The sequence below is a fragment of the Nomascus leucogenys genome, chromosome 13 (assembly GCF_006542625.1).
Source record: "Nomascus leucogenys isolate Asia chromosome 13, Asia_NLE_v1, whole genome shotgun sequence".
NCBI lineage: Eukaryota > Metazoa > Chordata > Mammalia > Primates > Hylobatidae > Nomascus > Nomascus leucogenys.
In genome coordinates this window covers 54,564,836-54,589,421 of record NC_044393.1, presented here as the reverse complement: position 1 = coordinate 54,589,421, position 24,586 = coordinate 54,564,836, and the positions used below count along the sequence as shown (strand labels likewise).

Genomic DNA, 24,586 nt, shown 5'->3' with positions numbered 1-24,586 from the left:
TGGACACCACTCATTTCTGATAAATCTGCCTTTTACAGAAGTCTTCAGTATCTTAATCCAAGGGAATAATGTGGTAGCATCTGGTAAAGTCAAGTACGATGGTCTTCAATTGTTACCTACTTTCCCCAGCTGAACTTGATTTCCCACTTCAAAGAAATATAATTCCAGGCAGGGCTTGGTGGCTCACCCCTGTAATCCCAGCACTTTAGGAGGCCAACATGGCTGGATCTCCAGAGGTCAGGAGTTAGAGACCAGCCTGGCCAACTTGGTGAAACCCACCCACCCCCGTCTCTACTAAAAATATAAAAACTAGCCAGGCATGGTGGTGGGCACCTGTAATCCCAGCTACTCGGGAGGCTGAGGCAGGAGAACTGCTTGAACCCGGGAGGTGGAGGTTGCAGTGAGCCAAGATCACGCCACTGCACTCTAACCTGGCAACAGAGTGAGACTCCATCTCAAACAAAAAGAGGCCAGGCGCAGTGGCCTCTTTGGGAGGCCAACATGGGTGGATCACCGGAGACCAGGAGTTCGAGACCAGCCTGGCCAACTTGGTGAAACCCTCCCCATCTCTACTAAAAATATAAAAACTAGCCGGGCGTGGTGGTGGGCACCTGTAATCCTAGCTACTCAGGAGGCTGAAGCAGGAGAATTGCTTGAACCCAGAAGACAGAGGTTGCAGTGAGCTGACATGGTGCCACCGCACTCCAGCCTCAGCGACAGAGTAAGACTCCATCTCAAAAAAAAAAGAAATATACAAATATTACAGAAGAATTTCAAATGTACAAACAGAATATGAGTACTGCCTTTTTTCTTTTTTTTTTTTGAGACAGAGTCTCACTCTGTCACCTAGCCTGCAGTGCAGTGGTGCAATCACGGCTCATTGCAACCTCAACCTCTCGGGGCTCAAGCGATCCTCCTACCTCAGCCTCCCGAGTAGCTGGGACTATGGGTGCTCACCACCAAGCCTGGCTAATTTTTTTTTTTTAACAGAGATGGAGTTTTGCCATGTTGCCCAGACTGGTCACAAAATTCAGAGCTCAAGCAATCTGCCCACCTCAGCCTCTCAAAGTGCTAGGACTACAGGCATGAGCCACCATGCCCGGCAGGAGTACTGCTTTTAAGGAAGGAATGAAATAGATTTCCTCACAACACTAAAGCATGAATGACATTTACAGCACAGGAAAAGCTAGACAAACAAGGTTCACTCAGAGTGATAGTGCTATACTATTGTATCCAAGAAGCAGAGCTAATATAAGGATGCTAATTCTAGCAAGAAGAAACTACTTGAAAAAAAGGCAATGTACATCAGAATAAAAATAGGCCATTATAGAGAAATTTAGAGACGAAGAAAATCCCAGAAGCTCTAAAGGAAAGCTGGAAATGGAGAGCTTATCATAAAAGACCTCAGGGAAATAACACATTATTAAAGACAGAAAAATAACTGTGCTCTAGCTGCTTATGAATTTGATCCCTATTTCTAATAGAAATCCCTCGGCATATTTCCCTTATAAACAATTCAGATATCTGAAAAGTTTATCAAGGCCAGGCACAGTGACTCACGCCCGTAATCCCAGCACTGTGGGAGGCCAAGGCAGGCAGATCACTTGAGGTCAGGAGTTCAAGACCAGCCTAGCCAACATAGTGAAACCCTATCTCTACTAAAAATACAAAAATTAGCCGGGCGTGGTGGCATACACCTGCAGTCCCAGCTACTCGGGAGGCCAAGGGAGGAGAATCGCTTGAACCCAGGAGGTGGAGGTTGCAGTGAGCTGAGATTGTGCCACTGCACTCCAGCCTGGGCAACGGAGGAAGATTCCAACTCAAAAAAAAAAAAAAAAGAAAATTAAAATAAATAAAATAAATGTTAAAAAAAGAAGAAAAAAGAAAAGGTTATCAATAACCATGGACCTAATTTAGTTAATCTATTACTTTGGCTACTACAAGAGTGAGGCTTTCAAATAACGTATTTTACTTAATAAAGTTATTAACATTGCCCCTTACTGGTATTTCCTTTCTGAGGGACAAGGAGAAATGCAGTAAAATAAAGCAAGGTTTAAAATTCCTTCACTGCGAATAATTTATCTAAACAAGAATGAGATGTTCTAAACCACTTTATATGTAAAACTCCTCATACATGCCATGCAAAACAAAGTTGTTTTTTTTTTGTTTTTTTTTTTTTTTTGAGACGGAGTTTCGCTCTTGCTGCCCAGCCTGCAGTGCAATGGCACAATCTCAGCTCACTGCAACCTCTGCCTCCTGAGTTCAAGCAATTCCCCTGCCTCAGCCTCCCGAGTAGCTGGGATTACAGGCACGTGCCACCATGCCTAGCTAATTTCTTTTTTTTTTTTTTTTTGTATTTTTAGTAGAGATGGGGTTTCACCATGTTGGTCAGGCTGGTCTCCAACTCCTGACCTTGTGATCTGCCCGCCTCGGCCTCCCAAAGTGCTGGGATTACAGGTGTGAGCCACTGCACCCGGCCTAAAAACAAAGATTTCTATATTATACTGATATGTAAAATTCTTTAAAATTTTGGGAAATATATGCAAGAAAAAGGAATACATAACATATCCATAACAAAAGTAATATTAGGTTTATTAACTATGATACATTTGAAACAGGACATTAAGACTCTCAGAAGACTTTTCTCCCTCAGGTTTTCCAGGCAACATTAATGGTTGCTGACAGCTCTGCAGCAAGTACTAGTTGAAACAATGCAAGAATGGGGGAACCTTATCATCTACTAATCTAGGTGGAAATGTTACTTTGGGTTGTTTGAAAGGCAAAGCTAGATACAATTAACCACCAGTGATAGGTATTCAACTCAAAAAGAACTAAGGTCAAGCCTTACTTCCTTTTTTGTTTTTCCTACCCAAAGGTAGCAGAACTCTTGTTATTCATGGAAGAATACTGTGTAGCTCTTATGATTCCCACTGAAAAATATTCAAATTATAAAAAAGCAATCCATTTCATTAACTGACCAGTTCTAAAAATTAAATAGGAATAACTATTACCAAACTCTGTGTTTTATTAATGCAGCATTACAAAGAATAGTTTTTATCATGTGTTCATAATCCAACTGTAAGACTTAAAAGTTTGGCCGGGCACAGTAGCTCACACCTGTAATCCCAGTACTTTGAGAGGCCGAGGCTGGCAGATAGTGAGGTCAAGAGATCGAGACCATCCTGGCTAACATGGTGAAACCCCGTCTCTACTAAAAATACAAAAAAAAAAAAAATTAGCCAGGCACGGTGGCGGGCACCTGTTGTCCCAGCTACTCGAGAGGCTGAGGCAGGAGAATGGCGTGAACCCGGGAGGTGGAGCTTGCAGTGAGCTGAGATGGCGCCACTGCACTCCAGCTGGGCAACAGAGCGAGACTCCATCTCAAAAAAAAAAAGACTTAAAAGTTTAACGTACTTACATTACCTTCTTTCAAATGCTAATTAAGCTCCCTGGAAAGTTTATGTTCACTCACAATAAAGGAAAAGAATCATTATCATAATGCTATTTTCATAACAACTGGTAAAATTATATTATTATAATCTTTAATTAACTCAATTATTTAATGGCACACATGTATTCTCTAAGACAGAAGCCTCAAAGGAAAATAGTAATTGTGAGAACAAAGAGGCCCATTTTACCTTAGTTCTTCAATTTGTGAAATCCATTTAAGGTAAGCAAGATGACGTTCGATCTCTTCAATTTGGCTAATCATGGCTCCAAGATCATCCATCCAAGGTTGCGCAGTCAACAAATGGTTGTTAATGGCACTGAAGAGATGAGTTTCCTGCTCCAGAAACTGATTAAGAAATTGCTTTGATTCTTCTGCATTTTTTAAGGCACTTCGAATTCTTTTAGGAATTTCTGATGAAATTGTAAGTACCTGACCATAATTTTAAGAAAGAAAGAATAGCGGCAATCAGATAAAACTTTCATAATTTTTTTTTTTTTGAGAGGGGATCTCACTCTGTTGCCCAGGCTGGAGTGCAGTGGTACCATCATAGCTCACTGCAGCCTGGACTTCCTGGGCTCAAACAATCCTCCCACCTCAACCTCCCCAGTAGCTGGGACTACACATATGCACCACTACACCTGGCTTTTCTTTTTTTTTTTCTTTAAATAGAAACGAGGTCTCACTATGTTGCCCAGGCTGTATGTAACCTTTTTTATTAGTTCATTCCCTTCAAAATACACATTTTTTGTAACAGAACTGAAAATCATCCATCAAAACCTTCAAAAAACAGGTTTGATTTCTTCATCCTGTATCAATCAAACCCAAACATAAAATACTGTTTTATATACACACAAATATCAGGAAGAAGTATGCCTTTGTGTTGAAAACAGTAAGTGAAACAAAAAAATAAAAATAAAATAAAAAATATGTGCATACATACATATACACATACATGTAGAGGAAGGGACTTAACTCACTGGCCTCCAGTAAGCATCCAGAGGTCTGCCTCCATAGGCTCAGCAGAAGATCCAGCTAGAGAAAACTTATTTTATTTTTTTGACACAGCGTCTCGTTCTGTCACCCAGGCTGGAGTGCAGTGGCATGATCTCAGCTCACTGCAACCTCCTCCTCCCGGGGTCAAGTGATTCTCCTGCCTCAGCCTCCTAAGTAGCAGGAATTTATAGGCGTGTGCCATCACGCTCAGCTAATTTTTGTATTTTTAGTAGAGACGGGGTTTCACCATGTTGGTCAGGGTGATCTCGAACTCCTGACCTCATGATCCGCCCACCCCAGCCTCCCAGAGTGCTGGGATTACAGGCATGAGCCACTGTGCCAGGCCGAGAAAACTTATTAATACATGCTCTATCTACTAAATATTTTCCTTCAAAGCAAAGGAAGGGCCAGGCATGGTGGCTCACACCTGTAATCCCAGCACTTTGGGAGGCCAAGACGGGCAGATCATTTGAGGTCAGGAGTTCGAGACCAGCCTGGCCAACATGATGAAACCCCATCTCTACTAAAAATACAAAAACTAGCCAGGTTTGGTGGCACACACCTTGTAATCCCAGATCTAGAGAGGCCCAGGCAAGAATCACTTGAACCGGGAGGAGGTTGCAGTGAGCCGAGACTGCACCACTGCACTCCATCCAGCCTGGGTGACAGAGCGAGACTCCTCAAAGAAAAAAAAAAAACGCAGGCTGGGTGCGGTGACTCACACCTGTAATCCCAGCACTTTGGGAGGCCAAGGTGGGTGGATCACGAGGTCAGGAGTTCAAGACCAGCCTGGCCAAGATGGCAAAATCTTGTCTCTACTAAAAAATACAAAAAAATTAGTTAAGCATGGTGGCACACGCCTGTAATCCCAGCTATTTGGGAGGCTGAGGCAGAGAATTTCTTAAACCTGGGAGGCAGAGGTTGCAGTGGGCCGAGATTGCACCACTGCCCTCTAGCCTGGGTGACAGAGCAAGACTCCATATCAAAAAAAAAAAAAAAAAAGGAAACAAAGATCTCATTCTAACAGGCTGAGCATCTATATTTTGCCAACATCCCCCAGGTGATTCTGAATTAAGGCCAGGATAAGAAGCACTGACTTGATGAGATGATATCCAGGCAATGCCTTTAGAAATGGCATTTACTGGCCAGGTGCAGTGGCTCACGCCTGTAATCCCAGCACTTTGGGAGGCCGAGGCGGGCAGGTCACTGGAGGTCAGGAGTTCGAGACCAGCCTAGCCAACATGGTGAAACCCTGTCTCTACTAAAAATACAAAAATTCAGCCGGGCACAGTGTCTCATCCCTGTAATCCTAGCACTTTGGGAGGCAGAAGCTGGTGGATCACTTGAGGTAAGGAGTTTGAGACCAGCCTTGCCAACATGGTGAAACCCCCTCTCTACTAAAAATGCAAAAACTAGCTGGGTGTGGTAGCATGAGCCTGTAATCCCAGCTACTCAGGAGGCTGAGGCAGGAGAATTGGTGAACCCAGAAGGCAGAGGTTACAGTGAGCCGAGATCGCGCCACTGCACTCCAGCCTGGGCGACAGAGTGAGACTCTGTATCAAAAAATAAAATAAAATAAAATAAAATAAAATAAATGCAAATACAAAAATGAGCTGAGTATGGTGGCGCATGCCTGTAATCCCAGCTATTCGGGAGGCTGAGGCAGGAGAATCACTTGAAACCCGGAAGGCGGAGGTTGCAGTGAGCTGAGATCACACCACCACACACCAGCCTGGGTGACAGAGAAAGACTCCATCTCAAAAAAAAAAAGGCATTTATTAAATGAATTTTTCTTATAGTAGGTGGGAAAACATATACAAATATTAGTCATCAGCAAAATACAAAGAACATTATAGAATAATTTCAATCAACAGTGATTAGATACTTACTCTGTACCAGGCACTGCACTAGAAATATTCAGATAAACAAGACACAGCATCCATCCTTAAGGTCACTTTGGTATATAAGAGTGTTGTAAGCAAATAATTTCAACAGTGGGATTAATGCAATAAAATAGACAGGCTATATTTAATGAATGGGCACATTAATCACCTAAAGATCTTGTTATAATACAGATTCTGATACAGTAAGTCTGAAGTAAGACTGAGATTCTGCATTTCTACAAAGCTCCCAATCTGCCTAAACTAAGATGGTATCAGCAAGAGTGGGAAAGATGGGCCGGGAGCAGTGGCTCACGCCTGTAATCCCAGCACTTTGGAAGGCCAAGATCCACTTTCGGGCAGATCACCTGAGGTTGGGAGTTCAAGATCAACCTGACCAACATGGAGAAACCCCATCTCTACTAAAAATACAAAATTAGCCGAGAGTGGTGGCACATGCCTATAATCCCAGCTACTTGGGAGCCTGAGGCGGGAGAATCACTCGAACCCAGGAGGTGGAGGTTGCAGTGAGCCCAGACTGTGCCATTGCACTCCAGACTGGGCAACAAGAGTGAAACTCCAACTTAAAAAAAAAAAAAAAGAGTGGGAAAGATGGGATGGACACCAGAGATGTTGAGGCAGAACTCAGATGACGTGGTGATAGGGATAGAGGATGATAAGAAGGAATCTAGGACTCCAAGGCTTCAGGTCTGGGTGACAGGCAGATAGTGGTGCCATTATCTAACCAAAACAGACAAGCCTCTAAAAAATGGATCAGTATAGTTTTGGACATGCTGAATTCAAGGTTCAATAAGGAACTTCAGTAAAAGTTTCTGTGGTCATTAGGGAAACAAACCTGATTACAGTGGGTCAAAGATGAATGACAAATTAAAAAGTAGACATAGATAACAAAGGTTACTTTCTGAAGCCTGACAATCAAAGGAAAGAACTAATGCCTGCTAAAAGATCAAGGGTTTTTTTGTTTCTTTGTTACGGTTTTACAGAAAAGACCTGTCTATGTGCACATGCTAAAGGGATAGGACTGGTTGATGAACACAGGGTAAAATTATAAGAGTGACACAAGTTCACTGAGGTGGCAAATAGAACCTGGGGTATAAGGTCTACCTTCGACTGATCCTTTGCTGAATGAAGAGGTTAAAAATGACTGCACATAAATTTGTGGATTGTGGGATAGACTATTCAACAGACTGAATTCAATGCTACTAAATTCATGCTAGGCCTCTATTTTTTTCTGCTAGGGAAAAGGAAAGGGCAGAATGGACAGGTTGGGTAGATGTCTCAAAGAGAATCTGAAAGAACAGTTGAGGGCAGTAGCAGAGGAGCTGACCTTCCAATGGAAGGACTGCTGGTGGGGCTGAAGACTCAGCCAGGGTGGCAGACCACACACATAGATTGGCATCAATCTACTCAGCTGTATGACTTCCTCCAACTGGGCCCACAACAACCTGCCTGCAGGAGTGAAAACGCAGACAAAGCCAGGCTAAACTTGAAGACTAGCAGTAGTTGTGGTGGGAACACAGGAAGCTGTGGAGGCCTAAGGTAATGGGGATGGGAGAACATAAGATGACCAAAAAGCTGGAAATAACCCACACAGAATTTACTTAACCTAATTTAGTAGCTGTATGATAAAAATGTTTTATCTTGGCCTGGTGTGGTGGCTCACGCCTGTAATCCTAGCACTTTGGGAGGCCAAGGCGGGCGGATCACGAGGTCAAGGAATCAAAACCATCTTGGCCAAAATAGTGAAACCCTGTCTCTACTAAAAATACAAAAATTAGCTGGGCATGGTGGTGTGCGCCTGTAGTCCCAGCTACTCGGGAGGCTGAGGCGGGAGAATCGCTTGAACCCAGGAGGCAGAGGTTGCAGTGAGCCAAGATCGCGCCATTGCACTCCAGTGTGGGTGGCAGAGTCAAACTCCATCTCAGAAAAAAAGAAAAAAATGTTTTATCTTTGACAAACACACCATTCCAAGTAGAGGGGCCTACTTATTTTTTTGTTTAAGCTTATACTCATTGGGTTTTTAAAAAATTATTTTAAGTGGTATGTTCATTGTAAAAGAAAAAAAACCTATAAATACATAGAAATATATATTTTTGAGACGGGGTGTTGCTTTTGTTGCCCCAGCTGGAGTGCGATGGTGTGATCTCAGCTCACAGCAAACTCCACCTCCTGGGTTCAAGCAATTCTCCTGCCTCAGCCTCCCCAGTAGCTGGGATTACAGGTGCCCGCCACCACACCTGGCTAATTTTTTTTGTTGTATTTTTAGTAGAATTGGGATTTCACCATGTGGGTCGGGCTGGTCTCAAACTCCTGACCTCAGGTGATCCACCTGCCTTGGCCTCCCAAAGTGCTGGGATTACAGGTGTGAGCCACCATGCCAGGCCTAAAAATATTTTTTAAATACATCACTTGTCAACCAACCACACAGAAATAACCGTTATGTTATACTTCTTTTCACTTTATACTTCTCCCTATGTGTACATTTATTAAAATCTGAAATGTGGCCAGGTACAGCAGCTCACATCTGTAATCCCAGAAGTATGGGAGGCCAAGGCAGGTGGATCACCTGCACTCAGGAGTTCAAGACCAGCCTTGCCAACATGATGAAACCCCATCTCTACCTAAAATACAAAATTAGCTGGGCAGGGTGACACATGCCTGTAATCCCAGCTACATGGGAGGCTAAGGCAGGAGAATCGCTTGAACCCAGGAGGCAGAGGTTGCAGTGAGCTGAGATGGCGCCATTGTACTCCAACCTGGGCAACAAGAGCAAAACTCCGTCTCAAAAAAAAAAAATTGAAATGATGGTGTTTACACCATGGTATATATTTTTATATGCCATGAAATTATTTGCTTGTAAAAGCAATTTAAAAGTCACTGTATGTTCACTAGAAACAGATTCAAAGAAAAAAAAAGTCACTCTATGAAAATCTATGTAAAATGTTAGGTCTCACTATGTTTTCAAGACAAACCATATCAGTAGGAACTTTGTCTTTTACCTAATTTGTAAAATAGGTAATACAACGTAGGTTCTTAAATCCTCTTAAACAGTTTACAATAGATTATTTGTCACATTCTATATCTTTAAAATTCTATATATAATAATGTTTACATTATATTGCTAAAAGTATACCACTGATAATTATTTCAGTGAGTTTCAATACTTACCTGTTCTTCTAACTGCATTTTACTTACTGTCCTCTGTTCTATGAGTTTATCAAGTTTCTTTAAAGATTTAAGGTCATTTCCAACTTCCTTTTCTATGAATGCAGACACATAAGAAGGGAGATCACCATTATCTGTACCTTCACTGACTTGTTTACTTCCAATAAGAACTGTAACATTTATGTCACCTAAAACAAAAGAATAACAATTACTCAACGCCACTAAGTACTATGGAGTTAAAGAAAATATAAAACATGTAAAAGTAGTTTATCTACCTTCAAAAGTTAATAATTTTGCCAGGCACGGTGGCTCACACCTGTGATCCCAGCACTTTGGGAGGCTGAGGCAGGTGCATCACCTGAGGCCAGGAGTTTGAGACTAGCCTGGCAAACATGGCGAAATCCCATCTCTGCTAAAAATACAAAAATTAGCCAGGCATGGGGGCACAGGCCTGTAGTCCCAGCTATTCGGGAGGCTGAGGCACGAGAATCCCTTGAACCCAAGAGGCAGAGGTTGCAGTGAGCCAAGATCATGCCACTGCACTCCAGCCTGGCGACAGAGACTCTGTATCAAAAAACAAAACCAAAACAAAGGGCCACTGCACTCCAGCCTGGGCGACAGAGAGAGACTCTGTATCAAAAAACAAAACCAAAACAAAGCAAAGTTAATAATTTAAAGAACAACACACACAGACAAATGCCCAGAAGAATAGCTCTAAAGCACTCTATCAACCAACTACTGCAAAATGCTTAAGAGCTGAGGGAAGTATTAAAGGAAAAATTCCTAAAGTGTGACCCAGTAACCACAGGTTTCAAAAGACAAGGAATAATACCTTTTCAAAATGTGTAAGAAACCAACAGTATGGTCTAGGGCAACACCAAAAGGAAGACTCTTGTTTTAAAATGTTTTTAAAAAGACTGGGCGCAGTGGCTCACACCTGTAATCCTAGCACTGTGGGAGGCCAAGGCAGGAGGATCACTTGAGCCCAGGAGTTCTAGACCAGCCTGGGCAACAAAGCAAGACTTCATCTAACAAAATTAGCCAGGAATGGTGGCACACACCTGTAGTCTCAGGTGGGCTGAGGTGGGAGGATTGCTTGAGCAGCCTAGGAGATCGAGGCTGCAGTGAGCCATGATCGCACTACCACACTCCAGCCTGGACAGCAGAGCAAGACCTCATCTCTTAAAAACAAACAAAAAAAAAGTAAAAAAGTTTTGGCTGGGCGAAGTGGCTCAGGCCTGTAATCTCAGCACTTTGGGAGGTTGAGGCAGGCAGATCACGAGGTCAGGAGTTCGAGACCAGCCTGGCCAATATGGTGAAAATCCGTCTCTACTAAAAATACAAAGATTAGCTGGGCATGGCGGTGCACACTTATAGTCCCAGCTACTCGGGAGGCTGAGGCAGAAGAATCGCTTGAACCCGGGAGGCAGAGGTTGCAGTGAGCCGAGATCACGCCACTGCACTCCAGCCTGGGCAACAGAGCGAGACTCTGCCTCAAAAAAAAAAAAAAAAAAAAAGGTTTTTAAGCTTCAAATGTCATTGATGTCATTGTACAAAGATATCTTTGTCAGAAACAGAAAAAAGAAAATATGAGAGAACAAATTACTAGGAAAAAATCAAAATGACTAATGCAACCACTAATCAGTATAAAGTGAGATTCTTTCCATGGCAAATAAACTACCTGTTTTGTGACATTTAATAAGTCCAATACACATTGGACTTATTAATATTAATATCTAAATAATGATATGCCTAAGTGCAAAATGTAAATGTCAGATATTGTTTAACTAACTATTTATGTAAAGATTAACAGAATATATACCAATGTGTTGTATACAGAGTATGTTCCTCTCTCCACCCCTACACCCCAACAAACAAAATTTCCTTTGTTCTACATAACTTATATGAATTAAAAGATTTTTCACATGCTGTGAGAATCAGGAGGTGGTACTGACGTTTTCCCCCTTTCCTGTTCAGTCCAAGATCCAGAACCCAAGCTATCCGTTGTGCTCTTCCCAGAGCAATTTTAATTTGACAATTTAGAGGGTAGGAGAGGCAATATTAACATAACACTATGCCTCAATTTTCCAACTAGAAGACAAATTGTAACATTTGCCCCAGCCTATATCTCAAGGTTATAAATGGGACTATATAATACAAATTATATATTAATTATACTATATAATTATATATAATATTAACATATGATAATCTACTATTATGTACAGAACTCACAATGCCTTTTTTTAATCTTACATAAAACAGGTGAGTTGTGTGGTGTATCTGAAGACAAATGGAGGCAGGAAATGTTTTGTGAATGCTAAAGTTGCTGTATCTTAGGGAGGAAATTCTACCTTCACTTTTTAAAAAAAATTACACCCGCCGGGCACAGTGGCTCATGCCTATAATCCCAGCACTTTGGAAGGCCAAGGAGGGTGGATTACCTGAGGTCAGGAGTTCAAGACCAGCCTAACCAACATGGTGAAACCCTGCCTCTACTAAAAATACAAAAATTAGCCGGGTGTGGTGGTGGGCACCAGTAATCCCAGCTACTAAGGAGGCTGAGGCAGGGGAATTACTTGAACTCAGAGGCGGAGCTTGCAGTGGGCCGAGATCGCGCCAATGCACTCCAGCCTGAGAGACAGAGTGAGACTACGTCTCAAAAAAAAAAAAAAAAAAAAAAAAAAATTACACCCTTGATGTGTAACCACCCAGTTGTGGCATAGTATATTCTTAGTGAAATGACATTCTTCAAAATGACACACCGGTGGTTTGGGAGGTTTTTTTTTTTTTTTTTTTTTTCCGAGACAGAGTCTCGCTGTCGCCCAGGCCGGAGTTCAGTGGCGCGATTTCTGCTCACTGCAGGCTCCGCCCCCCGGGGTTCACGCCATTCTCCTGCCTCAGCCTCCCAAGTAGCTGGGACTACAGGCGCCCGCCACTACGCCCAGCTAATTTTTTGTATTTTTAGTAGAGACGGGGTTTCACCATGTTAGCCAGGATGGTCTCGATCTCCTGACCTCGTGATCCGCCCGCCTCGGCCTCCCAAAGCACTGGGATTACAGGCCTGAGCCACCGCGCCCGGCCTTGCGAGGTTTTTATGTGTCTCCTTTTCTATTTTTTGTAAAGAGCACTCCTAACTGCAAAGCAGTTTGACTGAGCTGTGGAAAGAGGAACAAGGTCAAAGTCCTTGATATGACAGTCTACATCTATTATTTTATTAAAATGACAGCTCAGTAGGCGTCAGACTACTTTCCAGTCATCTGAATGAGGCAAAGGTGGAAAGTGGAAAGGGAAGGGTTTAACTGAGAGATACAGGGCACTCTCAAATCCTTCAAGAAAAAGGAGCTGAGATGTGGCAGTTATGACAGCCATGTGCTATGGACTGCTTAGAGCCTTCTTTCTGAGGCAGATTCTATCAGCCGCTAATGTTAAGGGCAAATCTTACTCCTAAGGGCCATGTGGTAATGTCGGCATCGTTTTTCTTACTGCTACACATTCCCAACTGTTTGCCACAGTCAAAAGAACCAAAAATCCCAATAGCAGAGCTATCACATGCTTTTCCCCTTCCTCTCCCAAAAAATGTCACTTTAAAGGTCCCTAAAGAGCCCTTGGTTTGCAATAACCTGCCATTAAAGTAAAATGGCAAAAGTCCACATCCCTGACATATACTCCCGTACTAGGGAGGAAATGGTGGTACTGACCCTTTCCCCCTTTCCTGTCCAGTCCAAGATCCATAACCCAAGTTATCCATTGTGCTCTTGCCAGAGCAATTTTAAATTGCCAATTTACTGAAGGTGAACTAAACAACTGTCATTTGCCTCCTTTGAACCCAATTAGGGTGGTGGTCATCTGTCCTAGATCATGGGCCCCTCCAAATTCCTGATGCTTAATAAGTTGATGTTTCATTAAAATGACAGGCCGGCCCCAATTATTCTGAGTACTCTATGATAGGCGGACTTCGAGCGAAAACACTCCAGTCCCTGTACTAGGTAAGGATCGGGAAGCGCTCTTCTCCAAAGCATCCCATATTTTACAATTTTAGAAAGACAAAAATACGCGTATCATGGTCATCAGTATTACCATATAAGCATATTGTGCAGAAAACGATACTGCATCTAAAAGATAGGCAAAGAACCTTTCTCTATTGCAGACCCTGGAAGGCCGAGTTTGGGCGGGATAGCTGGGAAGAAAAAGCTAAGGTGTTTGGAGCTGGCTTACTTTTCTCCTCGAGTTTCTTCCTTTCGTCACCACTTTCAGAGCAGCACTAGAAGAAGAACAGATGTGACAAGCACATTAAGATTAAAGTAGTGGATGGAAAGCATACGGGGCTCCCAAAGGGCACCCACTGGAGGCCAGAGACGTTCCAGACACTCTTCCCCCTTTCTGAGTGGCCAGGGCCGTCCGAATCAGGTACTTCAAAGTGCCACTTCCCTGGTGCCACCACTGCCACCTTCCCAGGAGGTCTGTGTCACCTCCGCAAGACCTGGAGTTACCTTGCCTGCCCACTAGGGCCACCTCCCTAGAGAAATCTGTCATCTCACCAGAGCCGCCAAAGCCACCTCACGGGGACTACCGCCTCCTCTAGGAGGTCTTACAAGGGCCTCTAATCTAAGCCGCGGGAAGCACCTTCACAAAATTACAGGGCCACCACACCGGGACTATCTCCCCCGGGAGGTCTGTGCCACCTCAATGGGCCACCAATGTCCCCTCCCAGGGACGCCAGGGCCGTCTCACCGGGGCTGGAGAGGCGCCGATCTCGCCGGCTGGTAGCATCTCGCCTCCGCGCGAGTCCTCGGCTCCATTCGCAGCCAGCGTGACCTGTGGTGTCTGGCTAAGGCCAGCGACACACTGACCTGTCCAGCCTCGGAGGCCGTAGGACTGAGTGCCACAGCGACTTCCTTTCGATGTCTCGCTGGTTTCTTCCTCTCAGCCCAGAGAGGCCCTGCCCGTGCAGCCGCCGGCCGTGCTCTGTTCCTCCCCCTCCTGACCGGAGGTCGGAACGGCCGCTCAGGAAGCGGGCAACCGTCCCCAAAGAGCTCCAGAGAAGGGATGTGCTCACTCAACGGCGGTAAAATTCCCCTCCACTTTATTGAAGCTCTTAATGATGGAACTTTAAGATATCCCTCTCCCAACGCCTTAAATTCAATATGAATAATTTAAATTTACATTTTAGACAATATCCAGATGTTCTGAGAGTGTGGGGGGCTTGTTGACTAGGAGCTTCGGTGCAGGGTTATTTGGTTCGAATATTTAGTTGGGAGTTTCCAATGAATGTCAGTATCTTCAGATATTTAAGGTTGGTCAGAGTCCCTAGAGATGAGCTTCTAATTTCCTGCCTAGAGGGTGTAGAGGTGGTTATAAGCGTTCTGGGAGCTGAATGAAGAGAACAGAGTATCTAATATGTGTTTTGCCCAAAACCCTGTCTTTTACCAGGGAGGAGGAAAGAGAACTACCTAGCAGCAAGGGTTGTGTAGAGGACCTGTGGACTCGACAGCCTCATAAACTAACACGGAAGGAGTACCACAGAGACCAAAACAAACAAGGGGGAAAAAAGCAACCCCCAGAGGAAACAGAAACCACACAGTGAAAAGAAAAATCAAATACATGTGCATAGAGATATATAATCGAGCTACAGATTACTATTGCAAGCATAAAACAAGGATACTGGCTGGGCGCGGTGGCTCACGCCTGTAATCCCAGCACTTTGGAGGCCGAGGCAGGCGGATCACGAGGTCAGGAGATCGAGACCATCCTGGCTAACATGGTGAAACCCCGTCTCTACTAAAAATACAAAAAATTAGCCGGGCCTGGTGGCGGGCGCCTCTAGTCCCAGCTACTCGGGAGGCTGAGGCAGAAGAATGGCGTGAACCTGGGAGGTGGAGCTTGCAGTGAGCGGAGACCGCGCCACTGCACTCCAGCCTGGGCGACAGAGCAAGACTCCCTCTCATTTAAAAAAAAAAAAAAAGACAAGGATACTATTTTTATTTTATTTATTTATTTATTTATTTATTTATTTATTTATTTATTTTGAGACGGAGTCTCCCTCTGTCACCCAGGCTGGAGTGCAGTGGCGCGATCTCGGCTCACTGCAAGCTCCGCCTCCCGGGTTCACGCCATTCTCCCACCTCAGCCTCCCGAGTAGCTGGGACTACAGGCGCCTGCCACCACGCCCGGCTAATTTTTTGTATTTTTAGTAGAGACGGGGTTTCACCGTGGTCTCGATCTCCTGAGCTCGTGATCCGCCCGCCTCGGCCTCCCAAAGTGCTGGGATTACAAGCGTGAGCCACCGCGCCCAGCCAAAGATACTATTTTTTAAATTATCTATTATGGGAACATAATCGTATATATAGTGTACATGTGATTTTTTTTTTTTTTTTTTTTTTTTTTGCTCAGGCTGGGGTGCAATGGCGTTATCTCTGCTCACAGCAACCTCCGTCTCCCAGGTTCAAGCGATTCTCCTGCCTCAGCCTCCCAAGTAGCTGGGATTACAGGCATGCACCACCACGCCCAGCTAATTTTGTATTTTTAGTAGAGACGATGTTTCTGCACGTTAGTCAGGCTGGTCTCGAACTCCCAGCCTCAGGTGAACCGCCCGCCTTGGCGTTCCAAAGTGCTGAGATTACAGGCGTGAGCCACCCCGCCCGGCCTTTTTTTCTGGAGAGGGGAGGAGCGGGGGACGGGTAAAGAAACTTTTAAGGAGGATTCAAGGTTTGTAAGGAAGACACAGAGGGCCGGCGCTCAGCCCCAGCCTCCTCACATGTACATGGCTCCATGGAGGTTCTCCAGTCAGTTCTGCTGCTGCTGTTTTGCAGCCTTATCTCGTGTGTGCTCCTCATAAGTGTAGTCATCAGTGGGCAGCTCATGGCGGCACAAGGGACAGGAATTTGTCTTGCTTAGCCAGGGCAGAATGCAGCTGGAATGGAAAAGGTGATGGGAAGCATCTCAATGGCAGTCTCCTCCTCAGATTCCAAAAGACACAGGGGGCACTTGAGCTCAGCCTGAGAGCCTCTGATGACTGTCTTGGGAAGGTTCTCAACCACAATCTTGGCAGCTGGTGGAGGCAGGTGGTGGTCCCAATCTACTACCAACCCCAAGTCTTCAAAGTCCATCCTGTTGAAAAGTGACCTTAGGAGCTCCAGCATCATGTTGGTTCGAGTCTCCTGCTTGAGGGTCCAACGGCTCACAGTCGTGTTCATTGATACAGGACGCCATGGCTGCCCAGCCATCTGACACGTGATGTTTTGATACAGGTATACAATGTCTAACTATCAAATCCGAGTAACTGGGGTATCGATCACCTTGAGAATTTATCATTTCTTTGTGTTAGGAACAGTCCAATTCCACTCTTTTAATTATTTTAAAATATGCAATAAATTATTAACTGTAGTCACCCTGTTTTATTGTTGTTGTTGTTGTTGTCGTTGTTTGTTTTGGTTTTGGTTTGTTTGTTTGTTTTTTGAGACAAGTTCTCGCTCTGTTGCCCAGGCAGGAGTGCAGTGGTGCAGTTATAACCTACTGTAACCTTGAACTCCTGGGCTCAAGGGATCCACCCACCTCAGCCTCCTGAGTAGCTAGGACTACAGACTGGCACCACCATGCCTGGCTAACTTTTTTTTGTTGAGACAGTGACTCGCTATGTTGCCCAGGCTGGACTCTACTCCTGGGCTCAAGCGATTCTCCTGTCTTGGCCTCCCAAAGTGCTAGGATTACAGCCATGAGCCACTGCACCTGGCCCCTAACTGTATTTTTGAGCCCATTAACCATTCCCAGTTTATGCCTTCCTCCCCACTATCCTTTCAGCCTTTGGTAACAATCATTCTACTCTCTATCTCCATGAATTCAATTTGTTTAATGTTTAGCTCCCACATATGAGAGAAAAGGATACTATTTAAAAGGAGCATTGGCTGGGCACTGTGGCTCCCACCTGTAATCTCAGCACTTTGGGAGGCTGAGGCAGAACAAATTGCCTGAGGTCAGGAGCTCAAGACCAGCCTGGCCAACATGGTGAAAGCCTTTCTCTACTAAAAGTACAAAAATTAGCCGGGCGTGGTGGTGGGAGCCTGTAATCCCAGCTACCCAGGAGGCTGAGGCAGGAGAATCTCTTGAACCTGGGAGGCAGAGGTTGCAGCAAGCCGAGATCGCACCACTGCACTCCAGCTGGGCAACAAAGCAAAATTCTGTCTCAAAAATAAATAAATAAATAAATAAATAAATAATAAAAGGAGCACTCACTTGTAAATCGGGAGGGTAAAAATAAATAAAATAAAAAGAGCATTCAGAGATGAAAAAATATGACAGCAGAAATTAAAATTTCAAGAGTGGGAAGATAGGCCAAATGCAGTGGCTCACGCCTGTAATCCCAACACTTTGGGAGGCCAAGGCAGGTGGATCACTTGAGGCCAGGAGTTCGAGACCAGCCTGGCCAACATGGTGAAACCTGGTCTCTACTAAAAATACAAAATAAGGCCGGGCGCGGAGGCTCACGCTTGTAATCCCAGCACTTTGGGAGGCCGAGGCGGGCGGATCACGAGGTCAGGAGATCGAGACCACGGTGAAACCCCGTCTCTACTAAAAATACAAAAAATTAGCCGGGCGTGGTGGCGGGCGCCTGTAGTCCCAGCTACTTGGAGAGGCTGAGGCAGGAGAATGGCGTGAACCCGGGAGGTGGAGCTTGCAGTGAGCCGAGATCGCGCCACTGCACTCCAGCCTGGGTGACAGAGCGAGACTTCGTCTCAAAAAAAAAAAAAAATACAAAATATTAGCTGGCCATAGTGGCACGTGCACCTATAGTCCCTGCTGCTTAGTAGGCTGAGGAACAAGAATTGCTTGAACCCAGGAGGCTTTTAATTTCTGCTGTCATATTTTTGGGTCTCGGAATGCTCTTTTTATTTTATTTATTTATTTTTATCCTTCCCATTTTCACAAGTGAGTGCTCCTTTTATTATTTATTTATTTGTTTGTTTATTTCTTTGAGACAGAGTTTCGTTCTGTTGCCCGGGCTGGAGTGCAGTGGCACGATGTTAGCTCACTGCAACCTCCACCTTTGGGGTTCAAGTGATTCTTCTGCCTCAGCCTCCATAGTAGCCAGGATTACAGGTGCCCACCATCGTGCCCGGCTAATTTTTGTATTTTTAGTAGAGATGGGGTTTCATCACATTGGCCAGGCTGGTCTTGAACTCCTGACCTCAGGTGATCTGCCCGCCTCAGCCTCTCAAAGTGCTAGGATTTAGGCGTGAGCCACCACGCCTGGCCTTTTCTTTGGTTTTTTTTTGCTTTTTTTCCTGGAATATTTATCAACATTTATCTCCCCACACTTTGTTTGTTTGTTTTTCTTTTGAGACAGAGTCTCACTCTGTCGCCCAGGCCGGAGTTTATTGGCAAGATCTTAGCTCACTGCAACCTCTGCCTCCCAGGTTCAAGTGTTTCTCCTGTCTCAGCCTCCCAAGTAGCTGGGACTACAGGCGTGTGCCACAATGGCCAGCTAATTTTTGTATTTTTAGTAGAGATGGGGTTTCACCATGTTGGCCAGGCTAGTCTCAAACTCCTGACCTCAAGTGATCTGCCTGCCTCAGCCTCCCCAGTTGCTGGATTACAGGTGTGAGCCACCACATCTGGCCAAAAACTGGAATTCTGTAATTAATTAGTGAACTATGAATCAAATGTGAGGTTAGAATAAAAACGTGGGTTTTTTTTTTTTAACACTCTTGTAGTCAAGAATAAAAATAGACATTAAAGATCTCAAAAAGTTTAGCTTTTGTTTTATTTATTTATTTATTTATTTATTTATTTATTTATTTATGACAGAGTCTCACTCTGTCACCCAGGCTGGAGTGCAACGGCATGATCTCGGCTCACTGCAACTTCTGCTTCCCAAGTTCAAGCAATTCTCCTGCCTCGACCTCCTGAGTAGTTGGGATTACAGGCGCCCACCACCATGCCAAGCTAGTTTTTGTATTTTTAGTAGAGACAGGGTTTTGCCGTGGTCAGGCTGGTCTCGAACTCCTGACCTCAGGTGATCCGCCTGCCTTGGCCTCCCAAAGTGGGATCACAGGTGTGAGCCACTGCGCCCAGCAAGCTTTCATTTATTTCTCCTTTCTCGGGAAGCTACTGAAGGTTGTACTCCACTAAAATAAGAGAGTAAACCAAGAATAAAGACGACATAGGATATAGGAAACAGAAAGATTCAACACAGGAACAGAGATGCCCTGAGAACAACTGTGCAATAGGCATAGATTGGCGTAGGCCAGGAAGTTCCAGAAGAGACTGCTTCAGAAAGATGAAAATAGAACACCTCATCTAAACCTCTGGAAAGGGGAGATTTACACAATCATTGAGGAGTTCGGGCTTGGTCTAGTGATGAATAGTAAACTAAAATAAGATAATCATTAACTAGAAGAAAAACAAAAGCAGTGCAGAAGAGAAGTAATCATAGTTTCTTATTTGCCTAAAATGTGAGTGATATTTACCTAGTCATAATGAAGTAAACATAAATCCAAAAAAAGGACAGTATAAGGGATGGAAAGTTTGGTGGAGAAAGGGGAAGGAAAGAGAGCTAAATCTTTGTTTTCCATTAAGTGAAGTCAGTAAATAATGTCTAAAAGTGAAAAATCAAGAAATAACAATACAAACACATTATATGGAGAGATTAAGGTAAATATCAAAATAATTAGTTAAAAGAGGTGAAATGGGCCAGGCGTGGTGGCTCACACCTGTAATCCCAGCACTTTGGGAGGCCAAGGCGGGTGGATCACCTGAGGTCCAGAGTTCAAGACCAGCCTGGCCAACATAGCGAAAACCCATCTCTACTAAAAATGCAAAAATTAGCCAGGCATGGTAGCATGTACCTGTAGTCCCAGCTAATCGGGAGGCTGAGGCAGGAGAATAGCTTGAACGTGGGAGGAGGAGGTTGCAGTGAGCTAAGATCATGCCATTGCACTCCAGCCTGGGCAGCAGAGCAAGTCTCCGTCTCAAGAAAAAAAAAAAAAGAGGTTAAATGACTGCCTTTGAGAAGATGGAAACAGGTGAGGGCTGAAGTGGGAATACAGTCCCTGCTGCTTCACTGCAAACCTTACAAAGTTTCTACAGAATTATTTGACTCTAAATTACAACATGTATAACTCTGATAACAATTAAAAATAAAATTAAAGGAGAAAAAAGAATGCCCTAAACCCAAATTTTGGCTTCTGAAAAATCCACTTTCTGATAAAGGAAATAGACAGGGAAATAAATAATTTAAGATTAAATGTATAGTTTTGACAACAAAAATGTTGGCAATGACTGAGGGAACACAGAAAACAGTGAACTACTATCTGGGGCATGGAGAAAGGCATCCGAAGTGGACAGCATAGCAGGCAATAACAAGGATGAAAGAAGAGAGAAAGTGTGTGTGATAGGCACCTAGCAATCTGTAGTGTGAGGTGGAGTTAAAAGGAGGATACTGTATGTTATACATAATAGACATGTTAGAATGGAATTTTGAAGTCAAAGAGAACATTCAACTGTTACATGTTTATTAGAAGAAGTTGGTACTAGGAAGAGGTTTTGAATACTTTTGTGTTATTTTAATCAAAAAACCAATAGAGATTTGCCCATTTTGGAAAACAGAAAACTAAAAATGCATGTTTCACTTGTACCTTGTCCTAGGCAGTTTTGGCTGAAATGCAAAATGAGTAAGGTTTGTCTAATGGCCAAAGAAATGTGAAAAATCTTTCCTCTAAACCTGTTTACGAAGAGTTGAGCTGCACTCTCATAGATTGGTTTTTTTTTTTTTTTTTTTTTGAGACAGAGTCTCGCTCTTTCACCAGGCTGGAGTGTAGTGGCGAGATCTCAGCTCACTGCAACCTCTGTCTCCCAGGTTCAAGCGATTCTCCTGCCTCAGCCTCCCGAGTAGCTGGGACTATAGGCGCGTGCCACCACACCCAGCTAATTTTTGTATTTTTAGTATAGATGGGGTTTCACCATGTTGGCCAGGATTGTCTCGATCTCTTGGCCTCGTGATCCGCCTGCCTTGGCCTCCCAAAGTGCTGGGATTACAGGCGTGAGCCACCGCGCCCAGCCTCTCGAGATTTTTTTTTAAGGCTTTACTTTTTTAGAGCAGTCTTAGGTTACAGCAAAATTGAGAGGAAGGTATAGAGATTTCCCAGATACCTCCTGACCTCACACGTGCATAGCCTCTCCCTCACCAAAGTGGTACATTTGTTATAACTGATGAACCTACATTGACACATTATCACCCAGAGTCCATAGTTTACATTACTCTTAGTGCTATAGATCAGCAGTCCCCAACCTTTTTGGCACCAGGACTGGCTTCATGGAAGACATTTTTTCCTTGGACTAGGGGGTAGGAATGGGTTTCAAGATGAACTGTTCCACCTCAGATCGTCAGGTATTAGATTCTCTTAAGGTGCACGCAACCTAGATCCCTCACATGTGCAGTTCACAATAGGGTTCTCGCTCCTATCAGAATCTAATCTCACTGCTGATCTGACAGGAGGCAGAGCTCAGGCGGGAATGCTGCAGTGCAGCCTGGTTCCCAAAAGGCCACACTGACCGGTACCAGTCCACGGCTTGGGGGGCTGGGGACCCCTGTTGTAGATTTTATGGGCTTGGACAAATGTATCATGACATGCAGCCAGCATTACAGTATCATACAGAATAGTTTCACTTCCCTAAAAAATCCTCTGTGCTCCACCTATTTCATCCTTCCCTTTCTCCTAACTCCTGGCAACCACTAATTTGATTACTGTCTTATATAGTTTTGCCTTTATTAGAATGTTATTTTGTCATTTAGTTGGATTCATATAGTGAGTGTCCTTTTCAGATTTTTTTTTGTTTATTTATTTACTTTTTCCTTTGTTTTTTTCTAGACAGAGTCTTACTCTGTTGCTCAGGCTGGAGTGCAATAGCATGATCCCGACTCACCCCAACCTCCACCTCCCAGGTTCAAGCAATTCTCCTGCCTCAGCCTCCCGCGTAGCTGGGATTACAGGTGTGTGCCACCACGCCTGGCTAATTTTTTGTATTTTTGATAGAGACGGGGTTTCACCGTGTTGGCCAGGCTGGTCTCGAACTCCTGACCTCAAGTGATCCACCTGCCTCAGCCTCACAAAATGCTGTGATTACAGGCCTGAGTCACCATGTCTGGCCCAGATTGGTTTCTTTCACTTAGTAATACGCATTTAAGGCCAGGCAAGGTGGCTTACGCCTGTAATCCCAGCACTTTGGGAGACCGAGGTGGGTGGATCACCTTACCTATTTAGATCTCAGAATAAGTAAATAAATAAAATAAAAAATATTCATTTACGTTTCCTCCATGTCTTTTCATGGCTTGCTAAGATCATTTCTTTTTGGCGCCAAATAATATTCCATTGTTTGGATATAGCACAGTTTATTCAGCTACTGAAGGACATCTTGGTCTTTCTTTTTTTTTTTTTTTTTTTCTTGAGACGGAGACTCACTCTGTCACCCAGGTTGGAGTGCAATGGCATGATCTCGGCTCACCACAACCTCTGCCTCCTGGGTTCAAGCGATTTTTTGCCTCAGCCTCCCGAGTAGCTGGGATTACAGGCGCCCACCATCACGCCCGGCTAATTTTTGTATTTTTAGTAGAGATAGGGGTTTCACCATCTTAGCCAGGCTGGTCTTGAACTCCTGACATCGTGATCTGCCCACCTCGGGCTCCCAAAGTGCTGGAGTTACAGGCGTGAGCCACCATACCTGGCCTGTCCTTAAGTTTTGGCAATTACGAATAATGCAGCTATAAACATACATGTGCAGGTCTTTGTGTGAATATAGTTTTCAACTCCTTTAGGTAAATATCAAGGAGTGTAATTGCTGAATTGTATGGTAATTTTATATATATATATATATAGAGAGAGAGAGAGAGAGAGAGAGAGACAGAGTTTCCATCTTGTTGCCCAGCTAGAGTGCAATGGTGCAACCTTGGCTCACTGCAACCTCCACCTCCTGGATTCAAGCCATTCTCCTGCCTCAGCCTCCCAAGTGGCTGGGATTACAGGCACGTGCCACCACATCTGGGTAATTTTTTGTATTTTTAGTAGAGACGGGGTTTCACCATGTTGGCCAGGCTGGTCTCGAACTCCTGACCTCGTGATCCGCCCACCTCGGCCTCCCAAAGTGCTAGGATTACAGGCCTGAGCCACTGCGCCTGGCAGGTAATAGTATATTTCATTGTGTAAAAAATAAAAAAACAAAAACAAATTGGGCAGGGCGTGGTGGCTCGTGCCTAAAATCCCAGCACTTTGGGAGGCCTAGGCAGGCAAATCACTTGAGGTCAGGAGTTCAAGGCCAACACGCAAAAACCCTGCCAAAAAAATTAGTCTTGCATGCTGTCAAGCGCTTATAGGCCCAGCTACTCGGGAGGCTGATGCAGGAGAATTGCTTGAACCCTGCAACAGAGTGAGACTCTCTCTCAAACAAAACAAAACAAAACAAAACAAAACAGAAAAACTATTAGAGGCCGGGCGCGGTGGCTCACGCCTGTAATCCCAGCACAGAGGCTGAGGAGGGCGGATCACGAAGTCAAGAGTTCGAGACCAGCCTGGCCAATATAGTGAAACCCCGTACTCTACTAAAAATACAAAAAATAAGCCAGGCATGGTGGCGTGCGCCAGTAATCCCAGCTACTCGGGAGGCTGAGGCAGGAGAATCGCTTGAACCCGGGAGGCGGAGGTTGTGGTGAGCCGCGATCACGCCATTGCACTCCAGCCTGGGCTACAGAGTAAGACTCCGTCTCAAAAAACAAACAAACAAAAAACAAAAAAACTATTAGAGCCTGGGCAACATAGTGAAATCTTGTCTCTACCCTCCATCCCCCTAAAAATTAGCCTGGGTGCGGTGGGATGCAACTGTAGTCCCAGCTACTTGAGATACTAAAGTGGGAGGATTGCTTGAGCCTGGGAGGTCGAGGCTGCAGTGAACTGTGTTCGTGCCACCGCACTCCAGCCTGTGCGACAGAGCGAGACTGTCAAAACCAAACCAAAACAAAACAAAAAAAACCTATGATCTGGTTTCTTGAAGCAGATCCTATGGCAAGCCATCAAGCCAGAGCGATAAG

General features: G+C 44.4%; 1 protein-coding gene and 1 pseudogene across 3 annotated transcripts in view; both read right to left on the bottom strand.

The window, feature by feature from the left end:
* Positions 1–14,519, bottom strand: part of RINT1 (RAD50 interactor 1) — a 36,091-nt gene extending 21,572 nt beyond the window's left edge. The window contains exons 1-4 of one of the 3 annotated variants that reach the window (XM_030826012.1): positions 14,245–14,519; positions 13,729–13,774; positions 9,514–9,698; positions 3,639–3,880 (exon numbers count right to left, since the gene is read on the bottom strand). Coding sequence is in view for 2 of the 3 variants with exons in the window: in XM_030826011.1 (XP_030681871.1) it covers positions 3,639–3,880; positions 9,514–9,698; positions 13,729–13,774; positions 14,245–14,283 (512 nt within the window). In the remaining variant the exon portion in view is untranslated. Of the gene's footprint in view, positions 1–3,638; positions 3,881–4,428; positions 4,533–9,513; positions 9,699–13,728; positions 13,775–14,244 lie in introns of those variants that run through there. The other 2 variants (XM_030826011.1, XM_030826010.1) reach the window with 2 other exon arrangements.
* LOC100599372 lies at positions 14,342–16,722 on the bottom strand (annotated as a pseudogene).
* Between the last annotated feature and the right edge of the window lie 7,864 nt (positions 16,723–24,586).